The sequence below is a fragment of the Thalassophryne amazonica genome, chromosome 23 (assembly GCF_902500255.1).
Source record: "Thalassophryne amazonica chromosome 23, fThaAma1.1, whole genome shotgun sequence".
In the NCBI taxonomy this organism is placed as follows: domain Eukaryota; kingdom Metazoa; phylum Chordata; class Actinopteri; order Batrachoidiformes; family Batrachoididae; genus Thalassophryne; species Thalassophryne amazonica.
This window is the reverse complement of record NC_047125.1, coordinates 17,329,211-17,354,677: the sequence shown is the minus strand read 5'-3', so window position 1 is coordinate 17,354,677 and position 25,467 is coordinate 17,329,211. Positions and strand designations below refer to the sequence as shown.

General features: G+C 41.3%; 1 protein-coding gene across 1 annotated transcript in view; it reads right to left on the bottom strand.

Annotated features, from left to right (window-relative positions):
• The window catches only part of LOC117505142 (receptor-type tyrosine-protein phosphatase delta-like), a 167,329-nt gene extending 142,149 nt beyond the window's left edge, over positions 1–25,180 (bottom strand). Inside the window, 1 exon segment of the mRNA XM_034164697.1 lies at positions 24,996–25,180. Within this exon segment, the coding sequence (XP_034020588.1) occupies positions 24,996–25,098 (103 nt within the window). The 5' untranslated portion in view covers positions 25,099–25,180.
• Positions 25,181–25,467: the final 287 nt, after the last annotated feature.

Here is a 25,467-nt window from a genome sequence, read left to right as displayed (position 1 = left end):
GCATAATATATACCACAGTGGGGAAAAAAACTAATTCTTAAATACTGCAAACATCATAAGTTACAGCTTTCAAATGTCCAATATTTTACAATAAAGACTCCAAACTATTAAAAACTAAACAAAATTAGTGATGACTTGAACGGCTCCATCTTTTCCATGAAATGCAATTTTTTTTGGCGAGACCATCATGTTGATCAGGCTTCTCCTAATTGCTAATTAACTTTTGTTTGTCAATTCATTGAGTTGCAAAGCTACAAAATAATTAGGTGTTTCTAAAAATACCTTACATATGTCATCGAATCCTTGCTTTGGCCAAACAAAATCTATCTTAAACTTCAAATGGTTTTCTGCTAAACTAAACCAGTAATAAGTATGCATGGTCCAGTACCGTTATACCAAAGGTTTTTGTGTGAGAGCAGTAATATGAGGACTGCCAAGAAAAATAAATCTCTTTGTTTAATTTAATACATTACTGAGATTAAAATAAAAATGTTTGCGCAGCACATTTGAAAAGCACAGGTCACACAGTGTTTCACAGGACAAAATAGACTAGTTTAAAAACATAATAAAAGAAAAATAATGAAACTCATTCTTTAAAAAATACACAAAGGTGAGCTTGAACAGATGGAATTGCAAATATTACATTTGTTGCTTCATTACATGAATAAAATACTTTAAAAGTATATTTACTTTAATTGAGCTCATGGTTATCCATAAAACCATCCAGAACATGCTGCTTCATATCTTGAAGCATTTGCTTTAAACTGAAATTATAAAACATTAATAAACTATCACATTTGAATTTATTTTCCATTGAAATAAAAGTGTGCATTTGTTATACAAAAATTCCAGACAGTTTTGTCACCAAAAATGGAAACAAATTGAACTTTCTTCTTTGAAATGTTTTTAAAATTCCTTTTAAATGTGGTCCTCCAGCATATACCCGCATTACTGATTTTTTTTTTTTTTTTTTTTTTGACAGTATACCAAAATTGAGGCTTTCAAAAATGTAATAATACACCACTGAAGAAAACAAAAGCTTGTGAGCACATTTGACAAATGACACATGAGAAATAAATGTAGTTGGGTGGTTTGTCAGACTGACTAGGTGTAAGGGAAGCAATGCCACTCCAGTCATAAATTAAAGAAAAATAATGTATATAAAATTTTTAAAGGAATAAATAACAATAAATATCCAGTGAAAATCATCCAGTGAAAGTTTTCCAGGAATTACAATATTTATGTATGTGGTGGCTCCGACTGTTTTTGAATACCAAATATTGTTAAATTGACACACTTTGACTTCTTATGTGCCATATTAAAAGAAACGGCCCCTGACAAATAGTAGTTAAGGCTAACAATTAGCATTATACGCAGTTAGCATCAGTTACTTTTATCACCTGTGGTTAGCATCAACCATTAACCATTACTGTTTTTGGTTCATGCACTTATTCTAACCACTACTCTGTGGACACACATGATACTGTTAACCACCACTCCCATTTGCCTATGTAGCCAGGCTAATTTTGGTTAAGGCTAATTGATAGCATCAAGTATGGTTCAGATTAACCACTAGCCAAGAGTGTCTATTGTGTTTAGCATCAACATCTAGCTGCTAAGCGGTAGCTACAGGTGGACGATACTGGGAATTTTGGTATTGATCCAATACCAAGTAAATATAGGCTCAGTATCACCGATATCGATACCGATACTTTTTCATATTTAAGCTTCATAGATCCAAAGGATCCAAAAGACCTAGGATCGATTTTCACCAAACACTGTACGTGACAACAAAATACTTTATCACAACCAACATTTTTGTTTAAAAAAAATCACTCAACACAACTTGAAACAAAATCTCCTGAGGTAGAGGGCTGACAAACCACAATACATGGGTGCACTGCTCCGTGTTGTGTGACATAGCGCAGCGCTGCTCTTACAGACAGAGAGTAGACTTGGATGAATCTGTGTGTGCAGCAGTCAGTGTGTGCGGGAGAGAAAAAAGCTTGAGTATCGACCTTTTTACATGAGGATCGTTCAATATCAGTACCAGCGTTGGTATTGATATTATCGATATTAGGGTCGATCCGCCCATCTCTAGTGGTAGCCATTTATTGTGATTAGTGGTGAGTGTCAACTACTTGAGGTTAATGTCAACAGTTAGCATGTGTTTAGCATTTATCAAATGTACTAATTCTAACTAAAGTTCACATTATTGTACCTTGTCAAGTTAATTGTGGTTAATTCTGAGAGCATCAACTGCTAACTGCTTGCATCAAATGGTAAATGTTAAGCGTTAAGCACATATGCTTATGCTAGCAGCTTGGTGGTCCAAGTGGTTAGTGCGCTTGCCTCTATAACATAACAAAATCTTAAAAATAAAAGATTTGAATGTGTTCAATCGACTGCTAAAACGTAAAAATTGTAAGAGGTAAATGACACAAACGGAACTGTGAAACGTGCCATACAGGTGAAATTTCAGAAAGCAAAAAGATTCACAAATGAGCTTTTTGTGAAGTGGCTGACACAATGTAATTGAACAAAAACAAAAAAAACATCACATGCTCAAAGGAGTTGCCGACTGCTCACATTAGAAGAATCTTAGTTGTGATGAAATATTAAAGACCTTTGTATTTCCATTTGTATTGCTGTGATTTTAGCAGGACATTGCACAGCATTTTTTTTTCTTTTCCGAGTTTTAGAAGACGAGATGCCTATTTTGAGGGCATGAGATGTGGCCTTTGGTCTGATGAAGTCGGTTACGCTCCTTGTCTAAGTCCTTTTCAGCTCTTGCCAAACTGAGCCACAGTTGACAGAGGGATAGAACACACAAAAGGCATGGCCCCGAGTGTAAATGTTTGCCAGCGGTAATGGGCTCGTGTTCACCGGGCAAGTGGATGTGTGTGCTTTTAAATACAAACGGAGCCATTTTCATAATCCAAATATATGCAAGGCACTTAAAAGTGTGCCTAACAGCTGTAGACAAACAGCACCTTCGTGGACTGTATGCGTAATCGACGAGTCAAAGCCGTTCAAAACGGAACATATTCTGTCGAGCTCAGCTCCTTCTTTTGTATAGATGTTCACTTATCTGCGATTCCTCTTTTTCTCCTATTTATATGGATTATTCTAAAGGCACAACTGTGGGTAATGGCTGGAGCTATTAGCTTTAATGTGGCACAGTGAAAATGTTAGGCAGAGAGAATAAAAAGGCAATGGCACTGTCAGAAAATGCCACAAGGTAGTTCTCGGTAAGTAATGACTTCATCTGCTTTCTCACATAGATTAAAGGTTAAACAGTGAGACACACTGACTCAGCGTGATTGCTGAAGTCAAGAATATTCTCTCCGATGTTGTGCACTTAGTACATTAACACAAAGTGACAGATTTTTCAATTCCAAGAGTGGCAAAGTTGCATTGAAGTTGTTTACTATGGAGCTAAATAGGACAATTAAAGTGTTTGCAGATATGAGAAGGAAAGAACTCAACAAAAATATAAATGCAACACTTTTGGTTTTGCTCCCATTTTGTATGAGATGAACTCAAAGATCTAAAACTTTTTCCATATACACAATATCACCATTTCCCTCAAATATTGTTCACAAACCAGTCTAAATCTGTGATAGTGAGCACTTCTCCTTTGCTGAGATAATCCATCCCACCTCACAGGTGTGCCATATCAAGATGCTGATTAGACACCATGATTAGTGCACAGGTGTGCCTTAGACTGCCCACAATAAAAGGCCACTCTGAAAGGTGCAGTTTTATCACACAGCACAATGCCACAGATGTCATTCATTTCTCTACCATAAGCCGTCTCCAAAGGCGTTTCAGAGAATTTGGCAGTACATCCAACCAGCCTCACAACCGCAGACCACGTGTAACCACACCAGCCCAGGACCTCCACATCCAGCATGTTCACCTCCAAGATCGTCTGAGACCAGCCACTCGGACAGCTGCTGAAACAATCGGTTTGCATAACCAAAGAATTTCTGCACAAACTGTCAGAAACCGTCTCAGGGAAGCTCATCTGCAGGCTCGTCGTCCTCATCGGGGTTTCGACCTGACTCCACTTCGTCGTCGTAACCGACTTGAGTGGGCAAATGCTCACATTCGCTGGCGTTTGGCACGTTGGAGAGGTGTTCTCTTCACGGATGAATCCCGGTTCACACTGTCCAGGGCAGATGGCAGACAGCGTGTGTGGCGTCATGTGGGTGAGCGGTTTTCTGATGTCAGTGTTGTGGATCGAGTGGCCCATGGCGGTGGTGGGGTTATGGTATGGGCAGGCGTCTGTTATGGACGAAGAACACAGGTGCATTTTATTGATGGCATTTTGAATGAACAGAGATACCGTGACGAGATCCTGAGGCCCATTGTTGTGCCATACATCCAAGAACATCACCTCATGTTGCAGCAGGATAATGCATGGCCCCATGTTGCAAGGATCTGTACACAATTCTTGGAAGCTGAAAATGTCCCAGTTCTTGCATGGCCAGCATACTCACCGGACATGTCACCCATTGAGCATGTTTGGGATGCTCTGGACCAGCGTATACGACAGCGTGTACCAGTTCCTGCCAATATCCAGCAACTTCGCACAGCCATTGAAGAGGAGTGGACCAACATTCCACAGGCCACAATTGACAACCTGATCAACTCTATGCAAAGGAGATGTGTTGCACTGCATGAGGCAAATGGTGGTCACACCAGATACTGACTGGTATCCCCCCCAGTAAAACAAAACTGAACCTTTCAGAGTGGCCTTTTATTGTGGACAGTCTAAGGCACACCTGTGCACTAATCATGGTGTCTAATCAGCATCTTGATATGGCACACCTGTGAGGTGGGATGGATTATCTCAGCAAAGGAGAAGTGCTCACTATCACAGATTTAGACTGGTTTGTGAAAAATATTTGAGGGAAATGGTGATATTATGTATGTGGAAAAAGTTTTAGATCTTTGAGTTCATCTCATACAAAATGGGAGCAAAACCAAAAGTGTTGCGTTTATATTTTTGTTGTGTATGTACCGTGTCTTCCATTCATATACCTCGGCGTTTGCAAAATACTATTATGTATGCAGATTTGAATTGTGAATGTCTGACTTTTAAATGAAGATGTCACTATCAACATCTCTCTTCAAATGGTATTTAATGTTGTGGGAAAACACTTTTATTCATGAAAATGAAACCTCTAGGCTGCCACAACTAAGCCACACTGTGTGGTGAAATAAGTGGAACTTCAACACTGGAAATCAACGTGTGGTCTACCACATGGTTCCATGTTGGGGCCCTTGTTATTTGCTACATATGTACTGTAAATGCCACACATTCTAATGAAATATAAGCTGTTACTCTATGCAGATGATACAGCTATTTCTCTTACTGTATAGTGTTGGGTAATAGGATGGTCTGAATGAACTAAACCGTTGATTTGATTGGGGGGGGGGGGGGTAACCCATCCATTGGGCATAAATATTAGCATCAGCTGCTGTTACTTACTCTTTTGTATACCACAGGAACATTTTGAGGTACTCTGGTACGTTTCTCCCTGTTCAGAAGGAGATATGGCTTTGGCACAGTTGTCCTTTCCAGGTACATGAGCAAGTATGAGTGTTTCATACAAGCTCAGTGAAGTGACAACGCTACAGTAACTCATCGCCACAACCGAAGCCGCATCTATTAGTAGACACGTTTAAAGATGTCACATGATCCACTTCGATGTGATGTGGTCCTACCTTCTGGTAGCCCTAGGATGATTCCTCAGTAGTTCTAGTACTTGTCATGTGGAGGCTTGTGTGTGCCACATTGGAAATTTGCCAAAGTTTTAAACCTGAATTAGTTAGGGTGAGGAAAGAACCCCCCCCCAAAACCTTTCAGTATTATTTGAATATAAACCATCTACTTTTTTATCAGGTGAAAATAGCAGAATGATACTCTTTTCTTGGGCCCTCCCTGGTGTGTTTTCAGAGCCAATATTTTCACTCTGCACCATGTAAGGTGAGCCCGCTGTCATTAATCATTCTACAAGTGCAGAAGGGACGTCAGACCCTGAGCGTCCTTTTTACCTTTTCAACCTGGTAGGAAAACAGAGTGATAGTAGTTGGGGGTGATGGGGTGGGGAGTGAGTATGCTCCTAAAAGACTATTTCCCTTTCTCTTCTTTTCCTTGACTGAATTTGTCAAGAAAGGCAAGCAAGTCCAGATTAATTAGATTTCATTTTGTGGTCATCGTTCCCCCCCCCCCCCCTTTCTCCCTATAATCCATGACTCTTTCATTTTCTTTGTCTTGCCTACAGTCCTTACCGATGTCCGAGCACCATTCATCACGTTGCCATTTTCGACAGCGCCTTTCCCCCCTTCCTTGCTGGGAAGCCATTAGAGCATCTCTGCATCACGGCGGCCAGATTGTATTCCGGTCTCTGCTCTGGAAATTTATCATCTTTTGTCCTAACTTTTTATCTGCCCCTGCCCTGTGTGAAGCCTGATCTGCAATGCCGAGTATAGCGAAACCCAGCGAGGTGAAGCTCAAGTAAATAACCTAATTAAACGTCAAACGGGGACAAAAAGGGCAAAATGTACAAAGGGCCTGGGTGAAAATGCTGGAGGAAGGAAACTCACAGATGGCAGTCAGGAAGTTGATGCAGTGACGTGGCAAGATGCCCAAACCACCTTCTCATCTTAATATTTATAGTACTGCTTGTGGTGTCCAAAGATGTCCTGTTTATGTGATTCGGAGCAACACTGTAAGAAGGTTTGCCAAGCAAAGAGAAAAAAGAAACCCGGCTACCCAAAATGTGAAATAATGGGTCTTTCACTCTCATTTTAGTCTTAGGCAAAAGTCATCTCAACTCAAATTGGTCTCATTAGGGGTAAAATGAATGATGCTAAGCATCATAATTATTGGCACACCACTGCAAATGTATCGAGTCAATACACCAAAATGTAAGGAGGACATTAGTGGACAATTATTAATCCATATCAAGTTGGAGCGGACAATTTAATTATCACCTAATCAATATTTGCAGATGTTGTACAGCTGTAGTGCAGTGACCGGGTGCATAGATCTGCTTTTGTGCAGAAGAAAGGGTAGCTGGGATCCGTAACGTCAACACAACCCTCTGCACAGAAAATATAAAGTAGATGAGGCAAGATGTGCCACACTGCACGGCACAAACTGTGAACCTCCTACTTATTTGTCAAATTACATTAATCTTGATAATCCGTCAGCACCATAAGTATTTCTTGCTCTTCTCTTGTTCGTACTTCTCCTTGTCAGCGCGGGCTAAACAATTACTCTCGTTGTACCTGAAACCGACTATCAAATGATGTCAGTCAAGCCTTTTGTGCCACAGATGGAACAAAACGATTGCTGCCTTACAGATCATCGTGGTTTTCAAAGACGCCACACAATGAGGTGCAGAAAAACAAAAGTGGCTGCCTTCCACAAGATAGCAGTCAACTCCAGATAACAAAACCCTTATAGTTTTTTTTATCCTTTGTTTGCTATCGCTGCGCTGCGCGGCTCCATCAATAAATCACTTTAGTTTTGTGCGACCAATTGATTCCTGCTAAGTTTCCTTGGATCAGGATCATATTGCCACTTTATTGTCTGCTGCTACGAGTTACAATTTTAACTCAATATTGCATTTTTGTTTCACTTTTCCTTGGAACACATTCTGACACGTGCACTGTTCTTTCAGTTTTCCCCTGAAATGTGTCTGAGTGAGAACAAATATTCAAACTGCAGAGAAAAACTTAGCTTTGACAAAGATGAGGAGGCCACCAGTTATGTGCACGTCGCAATAACAGTCTTCATTAGATTAAAAAAATAAAACACACTTTATCGGGAGTACACCATCACCAATGTGTGAATGTGCGAGTGAATGAATAATGCAACTTGTGAAGCGCTTTGGGTGCCTTGAAAAGCGCTGTATAAATCCGTGGCATCATTATTATTATTATTATGACACCAAATCTGAAAGCAAAACATTTGCTTTCATCTGTTTTCCTTTTATTCACTAATTTTTTTCATCTAAAAGGGTTCATGAGTCAGATAGCTAATCATCTCTGCAGGATTAAAGTAGGCAGTTTAAGATTATTTGGACAGTTCAAATTGTGTTTGATCTCAGCAAAAAAAAAAAATGGGTTCTTCAGAAATATTTTAAAAATAAACTATTTAAATCATATTATTCCTATCACATAATCTTGTCGGGACACCTTTGAGTGTCAGTTAATTTATTTTTCTACCTCCAAAATTTGTTCAGTCTTTATCACTGCTATGTACGGAGGCTGTGCAATCAAGACTGAAAGACGTTGTTGCACTGCTACTGCTACACTTGGTGCAGATACGCCATATTGTTTCCAACTTGAACTCACGTGCATCGATGGAATGCGCACAAACCTATACCATTATTATTAAAATCGTTGACATTTGTCTTTAACCATGATATACAAATGTTAGCATGTACTGTACTTCTTCAAAATATGTTGCGATGCAAAAAGACAACATTCACTGTGACGCTTACAAGTGATAAAATATATTAAAACCCGATGAATGCAACATTTTCAGCTTTCGCTGTGTACACTGGGTCAAAATTAAATGCACTAAACCTAAATAAAGTGATTGAGAGCCTCCCTATTTGTGAAGCATGATGGGAATTTAGACTCAATTTGTTTTTCAAGGCTGGCAGCAGCTTCCCAATTTCTGCTTCGTTATTCTCTGGGGTGTTTGTTATTTTTCACTCAAAATAGCCCATTTTCTCAATGGAAGACTCAAATATGCACGTCACAAAATAGGTTTAGTCATCAGTGCTACACAGTATGCATCAAAAAGGGGCAACACGGGTGTCACACAATGCAAATTATGGCTGGCCACAGTAGACAAAACTTGCATATGGGATACATTTGACATTTCAGTAATCATCAAAAATAAAAACTACAATGCTGGTGACCCAGACCCTTCAGGAACTCTTTGGTACCTGCTAAATGGTACCAAAGTGTTAGTGGTGCCATTTGGGAGGTACCAAAGGGCATCCAGTTCTCGTCCAACTGGAGTTGCCACACTTTCATCAGTCCCTTATATTCTGTGGGATTTGCTGGCAAACCTGCAGCTCACCCTTTTCATGGATATCTCCTCCTTCATAGTCGCACCTCAAAAAGCATGACCAGTTCAAAAAGAAGGAAAGGAGATCTTTGCAAGGAATAGAGCACCCCCCCCCCCCCTTCCCACAGAGTGCTACAAAGAGGCAAGTGAGGAAAATCTTATTTGGACGGTGTGCTTAAACAAATCCTCGTTGACACAAATCCTCAACTCTGCTCAACAGCCTCCCCCTCTTTAACCCACACCCCAAAATGTACTCTGTTGTAGACTGAAAAAGAGATAAAAGTCGGGAGATGAGTGGATTAATGGCTGACTGCAAAAGGATTGCATGAGATCAAACCGAAGAGGACTGAAGGTTTGTGTCAACACTGAATTTTCACCTTCACTCCCACCAGCATTCTGACAGAAGAAGCACGTGTAACTAAAATCAGACACCTTTTGTGTCAAGTGACCCTTGAAAAACCATGAAATACAAACATTTTCCCCATCGGCTTCAGGTACCAGGGGCCTCATGTACAAAACGTGCCTATGCACAAAAACATGGCATACACCCATCTCCACGCACACGTTCAGATGTATCAAAAGTGAAATGACCGTGGAACTGTATGGGGCGTCACGCAAAAATCGCCGCTGGTGTATGCACGTTTCTACAGCTATTGTGCCATCTCGGACACCTGAGGTGATGCTAGGAAATGTTAATAGTGTTAAAACAACAAGTTATCAGACGGATGTGCACGCCAGAGATTTAGCCATTATATGGGTGGATATACAAGCATGTACAAAGTGATGCGTAAAATGGCACTAACAGTGGCTGCGTTAGCATTGTTAGTGGACCTTGCAAATGGGCATGTATTCAAGGAATGTGAAGATTTACTTGCAAATGATGATAATAGGCTCATAAACTAGTTTTGATTACCAAAGCCAGTGTTACTGGAGTTGCGTGCAGAACTGTAGCCAACCCAGAGGGTAATATGGCAAGGAGCTAGGGGTTGTCTGTGCCGAGACAGGTGCTGACCACACTGGGCATCCTGGCATCAGGGGCATTCTAGCTTGAGCTGGCTGATTGGTCACGAGTGTGCCAGTCAACCTTGCGCTGAGCCATGCTATCTGTTTGGGTCACAATCATCCGAATGTCATCCAGATACATCACATTCCAACAATAACGTCTAATCTGCAGCAAGAGCTGGTTTCCCTAATGAAATTGGTGCTATTGACTGCACACACATTGCGCATCACGTGATGAATTTGTTTTTGTTAACAGCAAACATTTCATTCTATCAATGTTCAAATTATATGTGATGCACAAATGCACATCAAGCTGGAGGCTGGCATGGTGTGTGATGGGGAGCTGCTTGGTGGTGAAATAGTTTATCCATGTAATTGTTCCGTACAAAATCAGCGCAGGCACATTTGGGCATGTGCGCTTTCAAATATGTTTTTTGTTAATATTAATATTTATGAGTTTTCTTTTTCTTGATGGTGGAACTACAGAGCTTCTTAACAGGCCCCCGACTGTGTATTTGTTAATAAAAGTGTGTGTAATTTTTTTGAATGTCACACTGTCAGCTGCCGTGCGCCTAATGTGTTTTTTACTGCAGTGTGTGTGCGCTGCTCTGAGCTCAGCATTTACATACATGGACGCACTCATGTAATTTTTGTCTTACATTGCGGCGTGCTGCATGAAAGAACAGTGCCTGAGCCACAGCTTCCATTCTTTTTACACGTTGTCTCTAAAAGTTTATTAATTAATACACACAACACAGAGACAATGGTGGACGTCGTCAAACACACCACACCTCACTGTTATGGTACTGTCAGCATGACGCAACCATGCTATTTGAATAAATTTGCATATTCAGATGAAGCGTGACCAGGGAGGAGTTTGGTGCATGTGCACATGTGCTCAATTCCATGTTGATCGGGATGTACAAACAGAACGTGCATGGACCCATGCCTACACACACTTTGATACATCCGAAATTTTTGGTGCTATATGTCAGTTTCTGGGTTTTGGTGTGCACCATGTTTCAGTAGGAAATCCACACATGCTTTTGTACATGAGGTACTAGTTAGGGCTGCAGCTATGGAATATTTTTGGAATAGAGTATTCTATTGATTATTTTATTGATTAATCGAGTAATCTGATGAAAAGCACTTTTGTGTTTTCAAACAATATCAGTCGTGGCAGAGCTCTCCCTAAGCAATGGCACAATGTTGCTGTGCCATCATGCAGATTTTTAAGTTTAGGGTGTTCCATCTCTTTCTCTCTGTTTTCCCAGGGTAATTATTTATTTTTTCACGTTGTTAAGACTTTTGGAGCTTTGCTGAACCATAAGCCCAGGTGGTCTGTGAAATCTTCAGTTTGCGAACAGGACATTCTTTTTTTCCTCTGTTATTGCACATTTCATTTGCACTTTTTATTATTGTGATTTATTCAGTCTTTAGTGTACATTTATACATGCCGTACAGAGTGCAGCTCAAACCGAAACCTTGTTTTCTGTGGATACTTTGGCGAATAACACAGCCTTTGAAATACTGATGTGGAGTGCAGCGTTTCCACAAAAGCTGCACTGATAAATCAACTGTACAGCCTGTTGATAAAAACTCTTATCAGTTCTGAATAAAGGCATTTTTTTTTTATTATCGTTAAACATGATTCATTTAGTGTGTGTCCTTTCACTTCAAATGCAGAGGTGGAGAGCAGCCAGTGGACCAAATCGTGTTTTTAAAAACAAATATGCAAACGCATTGCTTCACTTTAAATGTGCAATACGTCTGTTTCATGTCTCTTAAAGGACTTTATTTTACTCGGCGTGTGGCTTTGTAAACTTGCAGCATCGCCTGCTACATTGATTAGCAGTGTTGGGGGACCGATAACCAAAAAATTAACTTCGATAACAGATAATCAGATAACTGAAAAGTTATCTTTAATAAAGATAAACCAATAAGCCACCCAAAAATGTATCAGAAGTTACAGATAATCGATAACCGATAAACTCCAGTATTGGCTCTAGTACATTTGCAATTACTAAGAAGCTAAAATTGACTTTTAACACGATCGCTTTTGAAAGCGACAAAAGACCCAAAGAATGAGCCAGTATTTCCATGTTTGGCTATGCTGCCCCCTGTAGGAAGCTGCACAGAAGAATCCTATGAGCATCCACAAAATGAGTTCTCTATTAATTATTAAGCTGGGTATCATTTTACGGGCTTCACAGAGAATAAGGTCTGTTACTACAGCTTTAAGGACCCCTTTAAGGACGCTCGGCGCGCCGCGCTCCGAGCTGCGACGACGCGGCACAAGCCACCGGACCATTTCTAAACGGATGGCTCTGTGGATACGTGACCATCATGTGCTCTTTCTCTGGTTATCACAAGAGCTGGAAATCAGCCATTTTCTGGCAGATTTCACTTTTAACAAGAGATTTTGTCATGGAAAGCCGCGCGGAGGCTTCGCGCGTAAAGGCCGATTTGCTTTGGAAGCGAGACAAAGGAACACCTCAGTTTTGGCGTGTCAGAGGACAAGTTTGGACATGTCTATCTCGGCTTTCAGTGATTACCAGTCCAGTAAGTATCAGTGAAATTGTGGAGAGCTGTGAAGCCTCTCTGTGAAGCCCGTAAAATTTTCACCGAAAGCCAGATAAATTTTTCGAATGGTTTCCAGGTGCCAGTCTCTAACAGCTTCTGAAAAAATTCTGATTGGAAAAAAAGTCCTTTTCATTCCGCCATTTACAGACAATGAAAATCCGATGAGGGGGCGGGACCACTCCTTCCCAAGGCGTGCTCACAGGCGAATGATGTCACCGACAGGCGTGGAAAAACTCACGCATGCGCACGAGGTTTCAAGCATGTCTGACGTAAAAACATATGAATGAAATCCATATACTTTTTGAAAAAAATTAAAAGGACCGTTATTGACAGACCTCGTATAGTGCCTTTCACAGACATAAGTCACAAAGCACTTCACAGGTTAAAATGCAATAATAAATAATAAAAACATAGATAAAACAAAGGACAAGGTTAACAATTGGTCAGTTCTGAAAAGCCTTATCTTGACATATAAATGTTGGCTTTACACTGTGCGTGTTTTGGCCATTTTTCAGATGATTTTTCATTCGTGTGAGAATTTTTTGGACCGAGTTTCAGGTTAATCGCGCGTCCTGCATCGTGTAGTGGAGTAACAAGCTTTAATATCTCACGACCACCTCCTGCTGCTGAAGAGCTACAAAGCATCCAACCGCAGAGCTGTCTTGTAATGTTTTTTTTGTTGTTGTTGTTTTGTTTTTAAACGTAATTTGTAAAAAAAAAAAAAAAAAAAAAAAAATCCATTTGCAAAGCCAAAAAGTTGATTTGACCACCATCTGATATAACCGGGTCAAAATAAATAGAACACTGCCATCTACTGGTGCCCAGACGCTTAGTACTTGGGGCGAATACTGCCATGAACACTACCGGCCAGTATATGGCAGTAGCGGCCTTGAAAACTTGCCAAACAAAATTCCAGATAATCTGTCTGCTACATTTAAGATGCGTGGAATTTAAACGCAAATACAATAACGTCTATAAACCCAGAGACTATATTCACGAGAGTTTTAGGCACTAGAGTTTAATGCTGTTGTCTGTGGAGCCTGAACAGAGTGTCTGAAATTTTCGGATTATCGGAAGTGTGCCCACCACTGTTGATTAGCTCTTACATTAGTTATGTGCGTGTTATATGGTCTTCTTGTCCGTTTTTGTGGGAGCATTACAGTGCTACACACAGGCCTAGTACATGTACTACAGCATTAAATGAAACCTCAAGGTAAAGAATTTGCCTTGAACATTTTTTTTGTAATCGAATTATTCAAGTTACTCGATTAATCCTTTCAGGCCTAGTACCAGGACTCCAACACTGGTCATCTTTGAAGACTCCCCAATTGAAACACCAGCTGAATCAAAGTTTTACATCAAAAGGAAGTGTAGTTATTTGTCTCTGTGACAGATGGGGATCCATAGTTCATGCGCTTCAATGCCGTGAGTTTTTGGTGGTGCTGCAGTGCAAAACAATTCTGAAGCTCAATGACAAGAAGAAAGTTTCTGTCCAAGCTTTGTTCAGGTAACAGTCTAATTTATTTTCAACTTCACTTTGCAGTTCTGGGTTCTTTGTATACTTACCCTCTGGCTTGTGTTTTAGCCAGCGGACAGCGAGCTCTTAGAAAAGAGGATAGGTATTCCAGCTCACTGGGCTCACTTTTTCAGGTCATTGCAACCTCCAAAAAAGCTGTTAGAACTTGGGACATCACTGAATGATCAGGAACATAATGGTTCATTTGACTTACTGTATCAGTTTAATTGAACCATCTTGTAAATAACCGGGGCCAGATAACAAATCTTTAAAAAGGAAGGCTGTGATTTTTTTTTTTTTTTTCATTCATTGGAGTGGTTCATATATATAATTTTCTGTTCTGACAAATTCTCAAACCTTCTTCATTTGGTTGAATATTCTGACTCTTTCATCAGTTTGGAACCTGTTGCAACTATCAAACATTGTCTAGTTGATACCCAAGTGAAGAAGCCCCCCCAATGTGGATGCAGTCGCCCCACAGTGAAGACACTATGCCCCATTCTAAATAATTTGTAATACAATCAAACCACCAGAGGATGGTGATGTAGCATCGGAAATGAATCATTAGCACCTTCTACAAGTGGAGGCTGATATTTTCTGAAGAAAATAAGATGGACAGAAAGATATTCCCCACAGGTTTTGTTTTTCCATAGTCACCAGAGTTACTCCTTTAGACCAAAGGTGCTCCTCAATTTTGAAAAGCTTCCTTTGAATCCATCATGCCACTCAATCAGAAAGATTCTAATCTCAGGATCCAAAACTACTAGATCCTTAGATCTTAGACATTGTCCCTTATGCACAGTCAAAACATGCAGTTGAATGTGCCTCGCGAAAGGCTCCATCCATCCCACTGATGTGGACTAATAGAGTTCACACAACTTGCTTCTGTCTATTTAGAAAATTATGTCCCATACATACTTAGAATATTTAAGACGTGTTTATAAAATTCTCCCAGGTTTAACTTGTAGATTTAAAAGCTCCTTAATTGTGCCTGAAGTGATGGAAGCTGTTTTTGTGCTGTAAATTTGTTGAGAAAATGATGTCTGACATCAAAGATGTGAGTATTAGTGTTGATGTGAAACAGATGGTTCCTGGATGCCCTGATGGGTTTTGTATGCCCGGGCACTCTTTTTAAGAGTACTCGTGAGTGTCTGTGAATGTGAGAGGGAGCACAGTCCATGTTCTGCTGAAGCGATGGGACGTGCGCTTGAGGCCCTGCACCGTGAGGAATGAGGGCTTGGCTGAGTTTCAAATGGAAAAGCCTTTGGGTCTGGCTGTGGTGTGAGAGTATTTTCACTTCTCAATGGAGGCTTTCACTCTTTTGCCGTAACTAATAAACCACTCTAAATCTGCGTGTCGCAATAAATTGCAGTTCCTCGAACGCCGTGACTCACTTGGTAGTGTGGTGAAACCAAAAGGAGGGGTATGTCGGCAAGCGTGCACGGACAAGTGACATAATGAGTGAGGAAGCAAACAAACGAGAGGGAGGAGTGACAGAAAAGTGACAGATGCAACGTGCGAAAGAGCATTGGTGGACCAAGAAGACTGACTCCATCACTCTGCAGAAAGTGAATCAACTGTGAGAAGTGGAGCTCAGGGCATAAAGATTCCCAACCGGCGGATAGCATTGGAGAGTGCTGTAGGTAAGGAGGTGGGGATGTATGCTCTGTGGCTGCAACTGAGAGATTGCCCCGAGGCACACAGTGGAGATGAATGGTTTAGACCATTAACCTCACTGCAGACTCTCAACGTATCCCACAGGCACACAAATGTGCTGTACCCAGATCACTGCAATGTGTCACAGTCTTTGGACCCCTGGAGTGAGAGCAAAGCTCAGGCCTAGGGCCAGGTGTTTTCCGCATGCACGTAGATGTCTGGACATAAGTGTCCTCAAAGGAGAAAAAAAAAATAAAAAATTCGAAATAGCACATTTTTGGACAAAAAAGACAGTGGCTTGTTACTGGAATAATTGCATAGGAGACAGAACTTTCAGATGACCCTTGTAGTTTGTGTTCTGTGCAGAAAAGTCAAACAATGTGATGATGAAAAACAGAGAAAATTAGCCTCTTATGGCTGCTGTAGTCTCTGCAAAGAAATGCCTTTCGTTAGGTGTAATCAGACTATGACAGGTAGAGTAAATGGTTTAACAGTGGATTGACTAAAACTCGCCAAATCCGTTGTTCTTCGGTGGATTTGGGCCTCTGATGGAATGAGCAAGCAACCACCAAATGTCTTATGGGCTATTCCAGAGTTATGTTCCTTCCTGTTTCATCCCAAATAGCAAATTGGGATGCGTTCTTAAGCGTCATAGTAACTTCTTGCTCTGTCATTGTCAATCTTGGCATACATTGTAATTGTGGCCATCATTGGCACCAGATTTGAAATAGGGATCCATTTTTTTTAACTGCTTAAAAATTTCATCCCCATTCTCCAAATCATTGAGCATACATGGTAACTTCCGAGTATCCGTAGTCTTAACAGCTTCCTTCATATTGAGTATGGCTTGAGTCTTATTTGATCGTCCTCCATTGGGGTAAAAATTTGAAGCCGAAGCAGCGTTTGTTGCGACTTTTGATCATGTTTGGCTCCTTTTTGGGAAGCCAGCCTCTTTGTAGGCATGCCAGATAAAGCCATTTTTTGCACTTTTCTGGATCATCGGCGATCGTAGTAGTATCATGCTCTTGGAATAGCCATTCGCAACTTTCCTGACAAACATGACATCTACTGGCAGTCCACTGGCAAGCTAATGAATAATTACAGATCAAAGCCGTAAACAAATATGCAACCACCTGGGAAATTCATCATCTGCTGTCCGCTCAAAGTTCTGAGCATGCACAAAACTTTCCAATAGACTCAGCAGACATCAGCTGAAAAGGAGTGCATTTAATGAACAAGAAAAGGATTTGTGGATGATCAAAACTGTCACAATTGCAGATCCATTAATCATGCATTTCTTCAATCCATCACAGTAGGCCTTAGACTTTCCAGATAAACACCAGAAATGAGATGTTACCCCTGCAGTTGTCTGGTATTATAGAAGTTCTAGAACCATATATTATCAATAATCAATCAAACTGAAGTCATGGAAAGCATCACCAAAGCAAAAAATGATTCAGAAATATGTGATGGTGCAGCAGGCATTGTCCCAGCTCAACTGAGCCTGCAATAAATATCCACACACACCCTGTTTGGGCAGAAAGAACTTAAATTCTAGTATTAGATTAGTACACATGGACAGTTTTTGATATGTACTATAGGTCTTTGTTGTGCGCACTGTGGTAAAACATCATCTGTGCAGAGAACGTTCATGTATTTCAGGCCTGACTGGTCCAGTAATCCCATTGCCGCAGCTACAGCATCAATCTATTAATTGCACTGTCACTGTGGCGATGTCACGAAACACCTGCACTGTTACACAGCTCGCTGGCATTCTGTGTGAAGCCTGATCAGATTGAGCACATATTCCAGCAAGGCCACAGTTGTGCCAGGCGTACAGCGGGCAGATGCAAAACAGCTGGCGTTGTGCACAGCTCACCGGCTGATTCTGGCTTCAAAGGCAGGGTGACACTGCACCATTTGTGTAGGTGTTTGTGTGTGACCACAACGAAGTCTGGTCTTGTTGTGCTTGTTTTTTGGGGGTGTTTTTTCACGACAGAAAGGATTCTGATGCTCTCCAGTGGCTTTTCAATTGGGATTGTGGTGCTTTTGTTCTGTCAGTGTCAACACGTTGTGGCATGAGTGGTGCAGGGCGGTTAAATTGCCCCGCTATTTTCAAGTCAATGCTTCTCAGAGATGTAAGTGCACTTAGATATAACATTAGCGGTTGAGGGGCCAGCCTTTAATTACCCACATCTGGGCTTGTACAGCATTTCTACATGAATGCGATTATCTGCTTTTCTTGAGAGTGGGAGGGTCAGAAGTCTGGCAAAAATTGTTTGGCGTTTGTGCAGTTCTGTGGTCTAAGTGCAAACCAAAATGACTGTAATCCACAGATGAAGCTGATGGCCTTGCATAAAACAATCGGGCGTAGTTGCCAGAGAAATCATCATTTGTGGACTTAATAATAAGCCTGAGGCAGCCTTAAAACATAATTGCACAGCACATTGTTGACAAGGAGCTGGTATCAGCTTTTTCAACTAATAAAACAAACAACAAAAACATCTAATTTGTTTCACTGTGTGAGTAAGAAGCATCTTGCGTGGGCCTGATAACATTGTTTTATCTCACATTCACAGTCTTGTCACAAGGTCTTCAAGGTCTTCATCCAAGCAACGAGATGGTAATTAAGCACCGGCACTCTCGGCACATTTATCTGAAGTGCGAACCCGCCGCACGCGCCATTTTCAGCGTGCAGATGTTGTTGAGTGTAAAACCGTACTGCGGTAACACACGTCTTTGAATTGAGCGAGTGGAGCCGACAATGAGTTTTCCACTTGAACAGTGTCCGGCAGAATGATGAACGAGGGAACGACCGGGGGGAATTAGTTATTTAAAGTCGGATCAAAATCACAGCGAGGTGGTTCTGCCCGCCACTGTGATGTGGTTTTATGCACATGCACAAACATGCAAGCCGTGCGTGGGGGTGAATGCAGTGTGCTCTTCTTAAGAGAACATACTGTTTGCTCACATGTGTGTGTGCGTATTGTGCGTCTGCATGTAATCACTGTGTGGGTTTGAGTGCAAAACAGACTAGACTCAATTTAAATCAAATTAGCATGCAGGGAAATTAAGCAGAGGGATTTAATTTGAGCTGTTGTAAAAATGCTAATTTCAGTACAGCCTGGAAGCTCATATGCAAATACAACACTATTTTACAATAATTCATATTAGGCCAGGCATGCATAAAATACACATATTACAGCCTTATGTCATCTGGGGAATAAAGTATCATTGGCTCTCAGCCTTGCTACAAGGTGATGTCGTTTGTAGTGCGTACATGCGCACACATGCACACTTTGATTGGGCATACTTTATCCCTAAATGCCTTTTCCCGCTTAATCGTGAACCAAATTGAGATCCTTTCTGTCCCTAAGGATATTTTGTCTTCTTGTCATTCTTATTTCCAAAAGATGAAGTGCCTCAAGGTTCAGTTTTCGGCCCATTCTAAGCCTATCATCACCCCTACTTTGTTTGGTCCATTTCATTTAAATCATGGTCCATTTATTGTGACATTTTGGCTAATCTTTGGAGATAAAAACACACAACAACCATGTTGTACCTGAACAGGAGGAACTTGACCGGGTTCCAATTCTACCATGGTGGGCTTCACTTATAATGAGAAAGCAGGCCAAGTCAACCATATATCTGACCCCCATGTCAATTCTTAGTTTTTATTGCTGCCCAGAAACACTTAAGATGAGTTGTGGATTGACAGAGTGCCTCAGTGAAACTTGAAGAGTTCCAGGTATATATGCAGCATTCATAAATGTACCTGAATGGAAGAGATTTTACTGGTCTTATATTACAGCATGCCATAAAAAAACCCAGTGGGGATTACCCAGTAAAAGGTAGCAATATCTTTGGTATTAGTATGTTAGCTCGAAGGCTCTTGAAGTTCCCAGCGTGAACGCTACCCCCCACCAAAAAAAAAAAAAAAAAAAAATGAAATATGGTGATGCATAACCTGTACAGTGACTCAACTAACTCAACTAACAAAGTCAGAAATTGGGACGAGGAAACAATCTATGTAAAGCTGAAAAATGTTTATAATTATGGTCATCATTTCACCAAAATTTGCCAATTTGGGTGTTTTCCCCCTTATGACTTGTCCAATCAAGTGTCATTAACTTAGTTTTCTGTATATTATAGTTCAAAACATACTAAATAAATTGCTAGAGACATTATTTTGATAAATTATTGAAAAGAAAATCAAAATAAAGTAGACCCCAAATATGATGTCAACTGATCAATCGAGTATCAAGTGAATTGAGTAGGCCCATGATTGTGAGCTCAGCTTTTAAAAGCATGTGAGACCAATAATGTTTGGTTGTTAAGATCTTAACAGGAAGAAGAGCTTGTCGATAGCTGTTTGAGGTGTTTTAGGGGACGAGCCTGTCCGCTGGGGCCATATCTCCGTGCTATCCAACAGAAATGGGAGGAATCAATTAAAACACCCAGACACGACAGTTTGACGTGGTCCTGTAGTTTGGACATGTTAAAAGCTTCCTGACATCCTCTGACACTATTCTTTTATGTTGCTGTTTCACAGAGGGACTGTTTGTTGCCTCACTGCTCCTCTTTTCTCTGTCCTCTTGGCTCGCTGGGGACAATTATACCCCCATTTCATACTATTGCCAAGCCCAATTTGCCACACAAATTAAATGGGACGTATTTGAAGAGCAGCAGGGACAGAGTGAAGGAGAAAATGAGACAGAAGGCCAAAGGCAAAAAGAGGCAGCAGACCAGAGCAACACAACCATCAACAATGTTTGAATCCATCAGGTTTGAACACTGGGCAAAATGACCAACTTTCCCCCAAACCACTCAACCACGGTAGATAGTGATGTGGTTATTTGGGGTTCTGTTTTTTCTTAAGAGCAGCCCATTTGTCCACCTTTGGTACAGGACTGGCTCAGAGGACTGTGCCTTTTGTTGAGCAGGTCAACTCACCCATTTTCCACCCTCTCGTCTTCTACCATGTCCACAGCCATAGGCTAGCTCACACAATACAGAGCTCCGACAGAGGGCAGCTTTACTCTTCAGAAACTAAGACTCCATTCAGACTGGTGGCTGAGTAAAATTTTTGGCTTGTGTGTTTGTCTGGACTGGTGTTGAGTGGTTGGAGGTCTTTTTGACACTCAGGTGGGAAGAGAACCTCATCTTGTCTAGTCCCTTTGTAAATGAGCAGGAGCAACAAATGAAGGACCATCTGGTTTGCTTTAATGGGCATATTTGCCTCTTTCTGAAGTATGTACAAGGGTCAAAGATGAGGGTAAAACATAAGAGAGATGGATTGTGGAACATAAAAAGACCAAATATGAAATGTAGGAGCAGGTGAACAATAGGTAACACAACGTTCAGGATGACAGCTTTGATCGCTCATGTATGTGCCTTCAGATTCCAGCATTTCAGGAGAAGATTATTTGTACATTTTATTGATTTTTGCCAATGTTACAATCATGCTTAATCAGCAGAATCAGGCACTCTCCAAAGGTGAAATTTGTGATAAAATGCTTCCCAGAATTGTAGGATGTGGACTGAACACATAAAGCATGCAACTGCTGGTATTAAACACAGTTGGTGTGGCAGCATGTGCTAACTGGTACCACGCCACCATACACAGGGTCAAAAATTTCTTTAATGTTTTTTCATTTGTATCGATCCCTCAGTGCTGAGAAAGATAGTCTCTTGGTAGATTCCTGGATGCGATAGTGGAATTCTACATCGAGGATCGATCTAGAGGTGCCTGTGCGTGGATTCATTTAACATGGGAATGTCGTTCCATGTCAACAAACACCCGGTCCTTGACACAACCATAGCCAGGTCCAATGGTTGGGAAATCTGAGCCTTTATCCACCTTGACAGCCACTAGCTTACAAATCATCTCTCTCTTCTGTCTCTGGTGACTGTGGCAGAGAAGAGAACACTGGGCAAACCGCTGGACATTATGGACGATGCCAGACACCCCCTGCATCAGCAACCAGAGCCTCTTCAGCCACAGGCTGGTCCTTCCCAGGTACAGGACCAACAGACTGAAAAACGCCATTGTCCCTCAGGCAATCAGACTGTACAACTCCTCACTTGGGGGGAGGAGGAGTATCAGGAAGATGGGGGACAGGAAGGAGAGGAACAGTAGTAGCCAGTAAACCAGTATTGATTGGTTTGTATGATATTTATATTGTGTATTTATATTTGCAAACTGTGATACTCTGTGTGCTGCTATACAATGCTGCTGGAACCTCAATTTTCCAGAGGAACTGTTCCCAAGGGATTAATAAAGTTCAATTTAATCTAATTACCTCCTCCACCTGATCTGCTGTTGAGAACTTCTTGTTTCACCAGAGTCCCGTTAGCTGTCTCATTTTCAGGGTTACTCTTGGGCCTTCGTGGCTCCTCTAGTGGTCACGGAGCACACAAGGTCCCCACTGTATTTCAATCACAAATTTCACCTTTGAATCCCCTACTTGATCCATTAACCAGGTGTCACAATGTAATTTTTTTCTTCAATGTGTTTTTGGTCAAATACTCATGGAAAGAACATGAGTAAATAGAATACTGCTAAATTTCAACACTTCCAATGACTTTGTGTGCATGCACTGTTACGTAGCGATATGTTAAAGGTAAAAACACTGAACACACTGAACACATGTTGTGCCATCATAACACTGTCATCTGGGATACACAGCATTATGCTCCAAATCTTGGAATTCCCAGGAAATGTTTATCCCTAGGAATGAACAGCCAGAGCTGACGTGTTCAGACATGGGCACCTCTTCCCCCGTGACCTCCCAGAGTCCCACACACATTGAGTCATTAGCAAACAGCCGCTGTGGCTACCTCATGATACGTTTGTTTTGGCTTTGAAATGATGACCCAGCACAAGTGTGCGAGGAAGGTTTGGGCACAACAGCTGCTTCCACACAAACGGCTCAAGGCAGGAAATTAATGGGAGCAGGGATGAAAAGCACATAGGCGTCAAGATTTTGAGGGCTGCAGACTGCACTTGTGCATTTGTGTCAGCTGTGGCGTGTCTGGACACATAAGGGGATTTTTTTTTTTTTCCAAGACCATCTGTAAGAAGATTATGGTGATAGCCCTTTTTCTTCTTCTGTGTAAATTCACACGACAATGTTGGTAATGGGAGTTTCGGAGAAGATGGCTGCAAAAGAGCCCGCTCAATGGTAACATTTATCGACCGTTAATGCCGTTTTGGGAATGTCCCCTAATTAAATTGTGTCAATAAATCCTGTATTTGCACATAAAAGGGGGATAAATGGGGGGAAAAAAGCATTTCTCCATTTGCCTATACCCCACTGTGAGACATATGTGTTGGGAGTCAGAGAGGGGAAAAATAAAACGCATTTGAACAGATTGCAGGGAACATTTCTCAAGCACAAAGCTGAAAATCTCGCCCATCAATTTCACTTTGCGTTGGCTCTGTTGTATATGACCTTGGATAAATGATCCCTTCATTCAAAGATATTCAGCTGCATTGAGGGGATTTCAGCCAGTGCAAAGGGTGCAATAAAACGTTTATTCATCCCTCTGTGACTCCAGAAGCTAATGATTCATGGATTTTAGTATTTAAAAAAAAAAAAAAAAAAAAATGGAGGGGTGAGGGAGGCATGGGGTGCTGGGGTGCCCGAGCTGGGCTCAATGAGGTTTGAAAACTGTTGTCACACATCAATGGGCAGGTGTCTGATGTCAAGTAACTCAATTCTAATGACTTCTTATCATGGGTTTCTGGCCTGAAGAAGCCTGTGCATTTTATTTAAACATCAAAACTGATGTGGATAGGTACGTCCCTAAATGTTAAAAGGGTCTGCAAACCTTAAACCGATCATCAAACTCTACATCAGGCTCTCCAAAAGTGTTGCAAAAAGTAAATCAGGCTTCTCGAGATAAAAAAAAATCTAACATTATCTTCCTTAAATTCAAACTTGAAGCAAATCATTCAAACTTGATTTAAATTAATTAAAAATATCAATGCCAAGATGACAGGTTGTATAAGTAAGGGGCCCCTGTGGTTTTACACCTTCAAATAATCAGTTTTATTGCCAGCTTTCTTCAGACATTCAGGGGATGGATACATGTACATTTCCAAGTGACTGAATATGTTTTGGACTTCAGTTACATCAGAAAGTGTTGTAGGCTTAAAGTCAACTTTGCAATGTGTAATGGACATAGGCTTGAATGAAATGGTTTTCTATATATACCCAACTTTTTTGGGTTGCAGTGGTCCTTCGAAATGGACAGCCATGACATTGTGCAAGCTTGATTATTTTCAATTCCAACACAGAATATATTAAAATGTTCGTTATAACACGTGATCTTGTAAAATGTGACGCTTTTAAAACTGTTACATGTGCTTTAATAACTGCCCCCCCCCACAGCCAAAAATGAGCCTTGACTGTTGAGGTTCGAGTCTAAACATCAATATCTTATTTTTATTTTTGTACTGCTTATGTAGGGAGATTGTGGTTCATGAGCAGAGGATCTGCTGTTCAGTTCATTATCAGGCAGACAACTCACTGAAGCGACCTTTTGTTTGCAGTTGTGTACCAGTTGAGTGCGCGTGAATGTGAAGCATCATTGTAAAGCTCTTTGATGGAAAAGTACTGGAGAACTGTTGGCCATATCCTAAGAGAGGCTTTAATCTTTGCAAACATGCCATAACCATGTTGGCACAGAAGATGGAGTGCAGATATTACACTTTGGGCTTGTATTAGCTCCTATATTTCCCAAATATTTGGGAGGGAGCCTTCATAATGTATTTTGGGGTGCAAGACAAAATAATCATCATCATCATAATAAAAATAATAATAGCTTGTAGTAGAGTGATCTTCTTAATTACTTCCACAGCATGAACGACATTGCACAGAGACCCCCCCCCCCCCCCCCCACACACACACACACACACACACACCTGCAAGAACTTTGCATCCTCCAATTCTGGAGCCCTTGCAATATGAAATAGTGGCAAAAAGATGAACCAGATGGAATCATTTGGACACAAGTACCCCAACGTATTAGCAGGCATCTCATCGTGTGCCCATCCATGTGCATTTGACAAATGTGGCAGCAGGCTCCACCTTTGGTGCACAACAACATGCACGTCGCGGGTCCACTTACTTTCAGCGTCGGCGAGGTGGAGAAGCAGACCCAGGACCAGCAGCAGTGGCAGCAGCAGCGTGGGTCTGGCTCTGTGCATGGTGGGACAGCTTGGCACCAGCATGCTTTGGCAGCCTCGGTGGCGCTGGCTCACAGAGCCCTGTGAGTCAGTCTGGTCTGATTTCTCAGATGCAGGGTATTCACAGCCTATGCAAGGGAAGGAGGGAGGGAAAACAGAGAGAGAGAGAGAGAGAGAGGCTGAATGAAACAAAGCTGTTTGGCTCTGCATGTTTTATCTATCTCTGCACATTTCTGACATACCCCCACACAACCTCTGCTGGAGCTGACAGAGGAGAGGAAGACGCTGATGTGCTCACAGGGTGTGTTTTGACACTTCTCTAAATGGAATAGTCACTTCACATATGTGTGTGCACAAAAGAGACACAGAACCCACGTAGATGAAAGGGTGAACTAATGAGATTTTTGTCAGCAC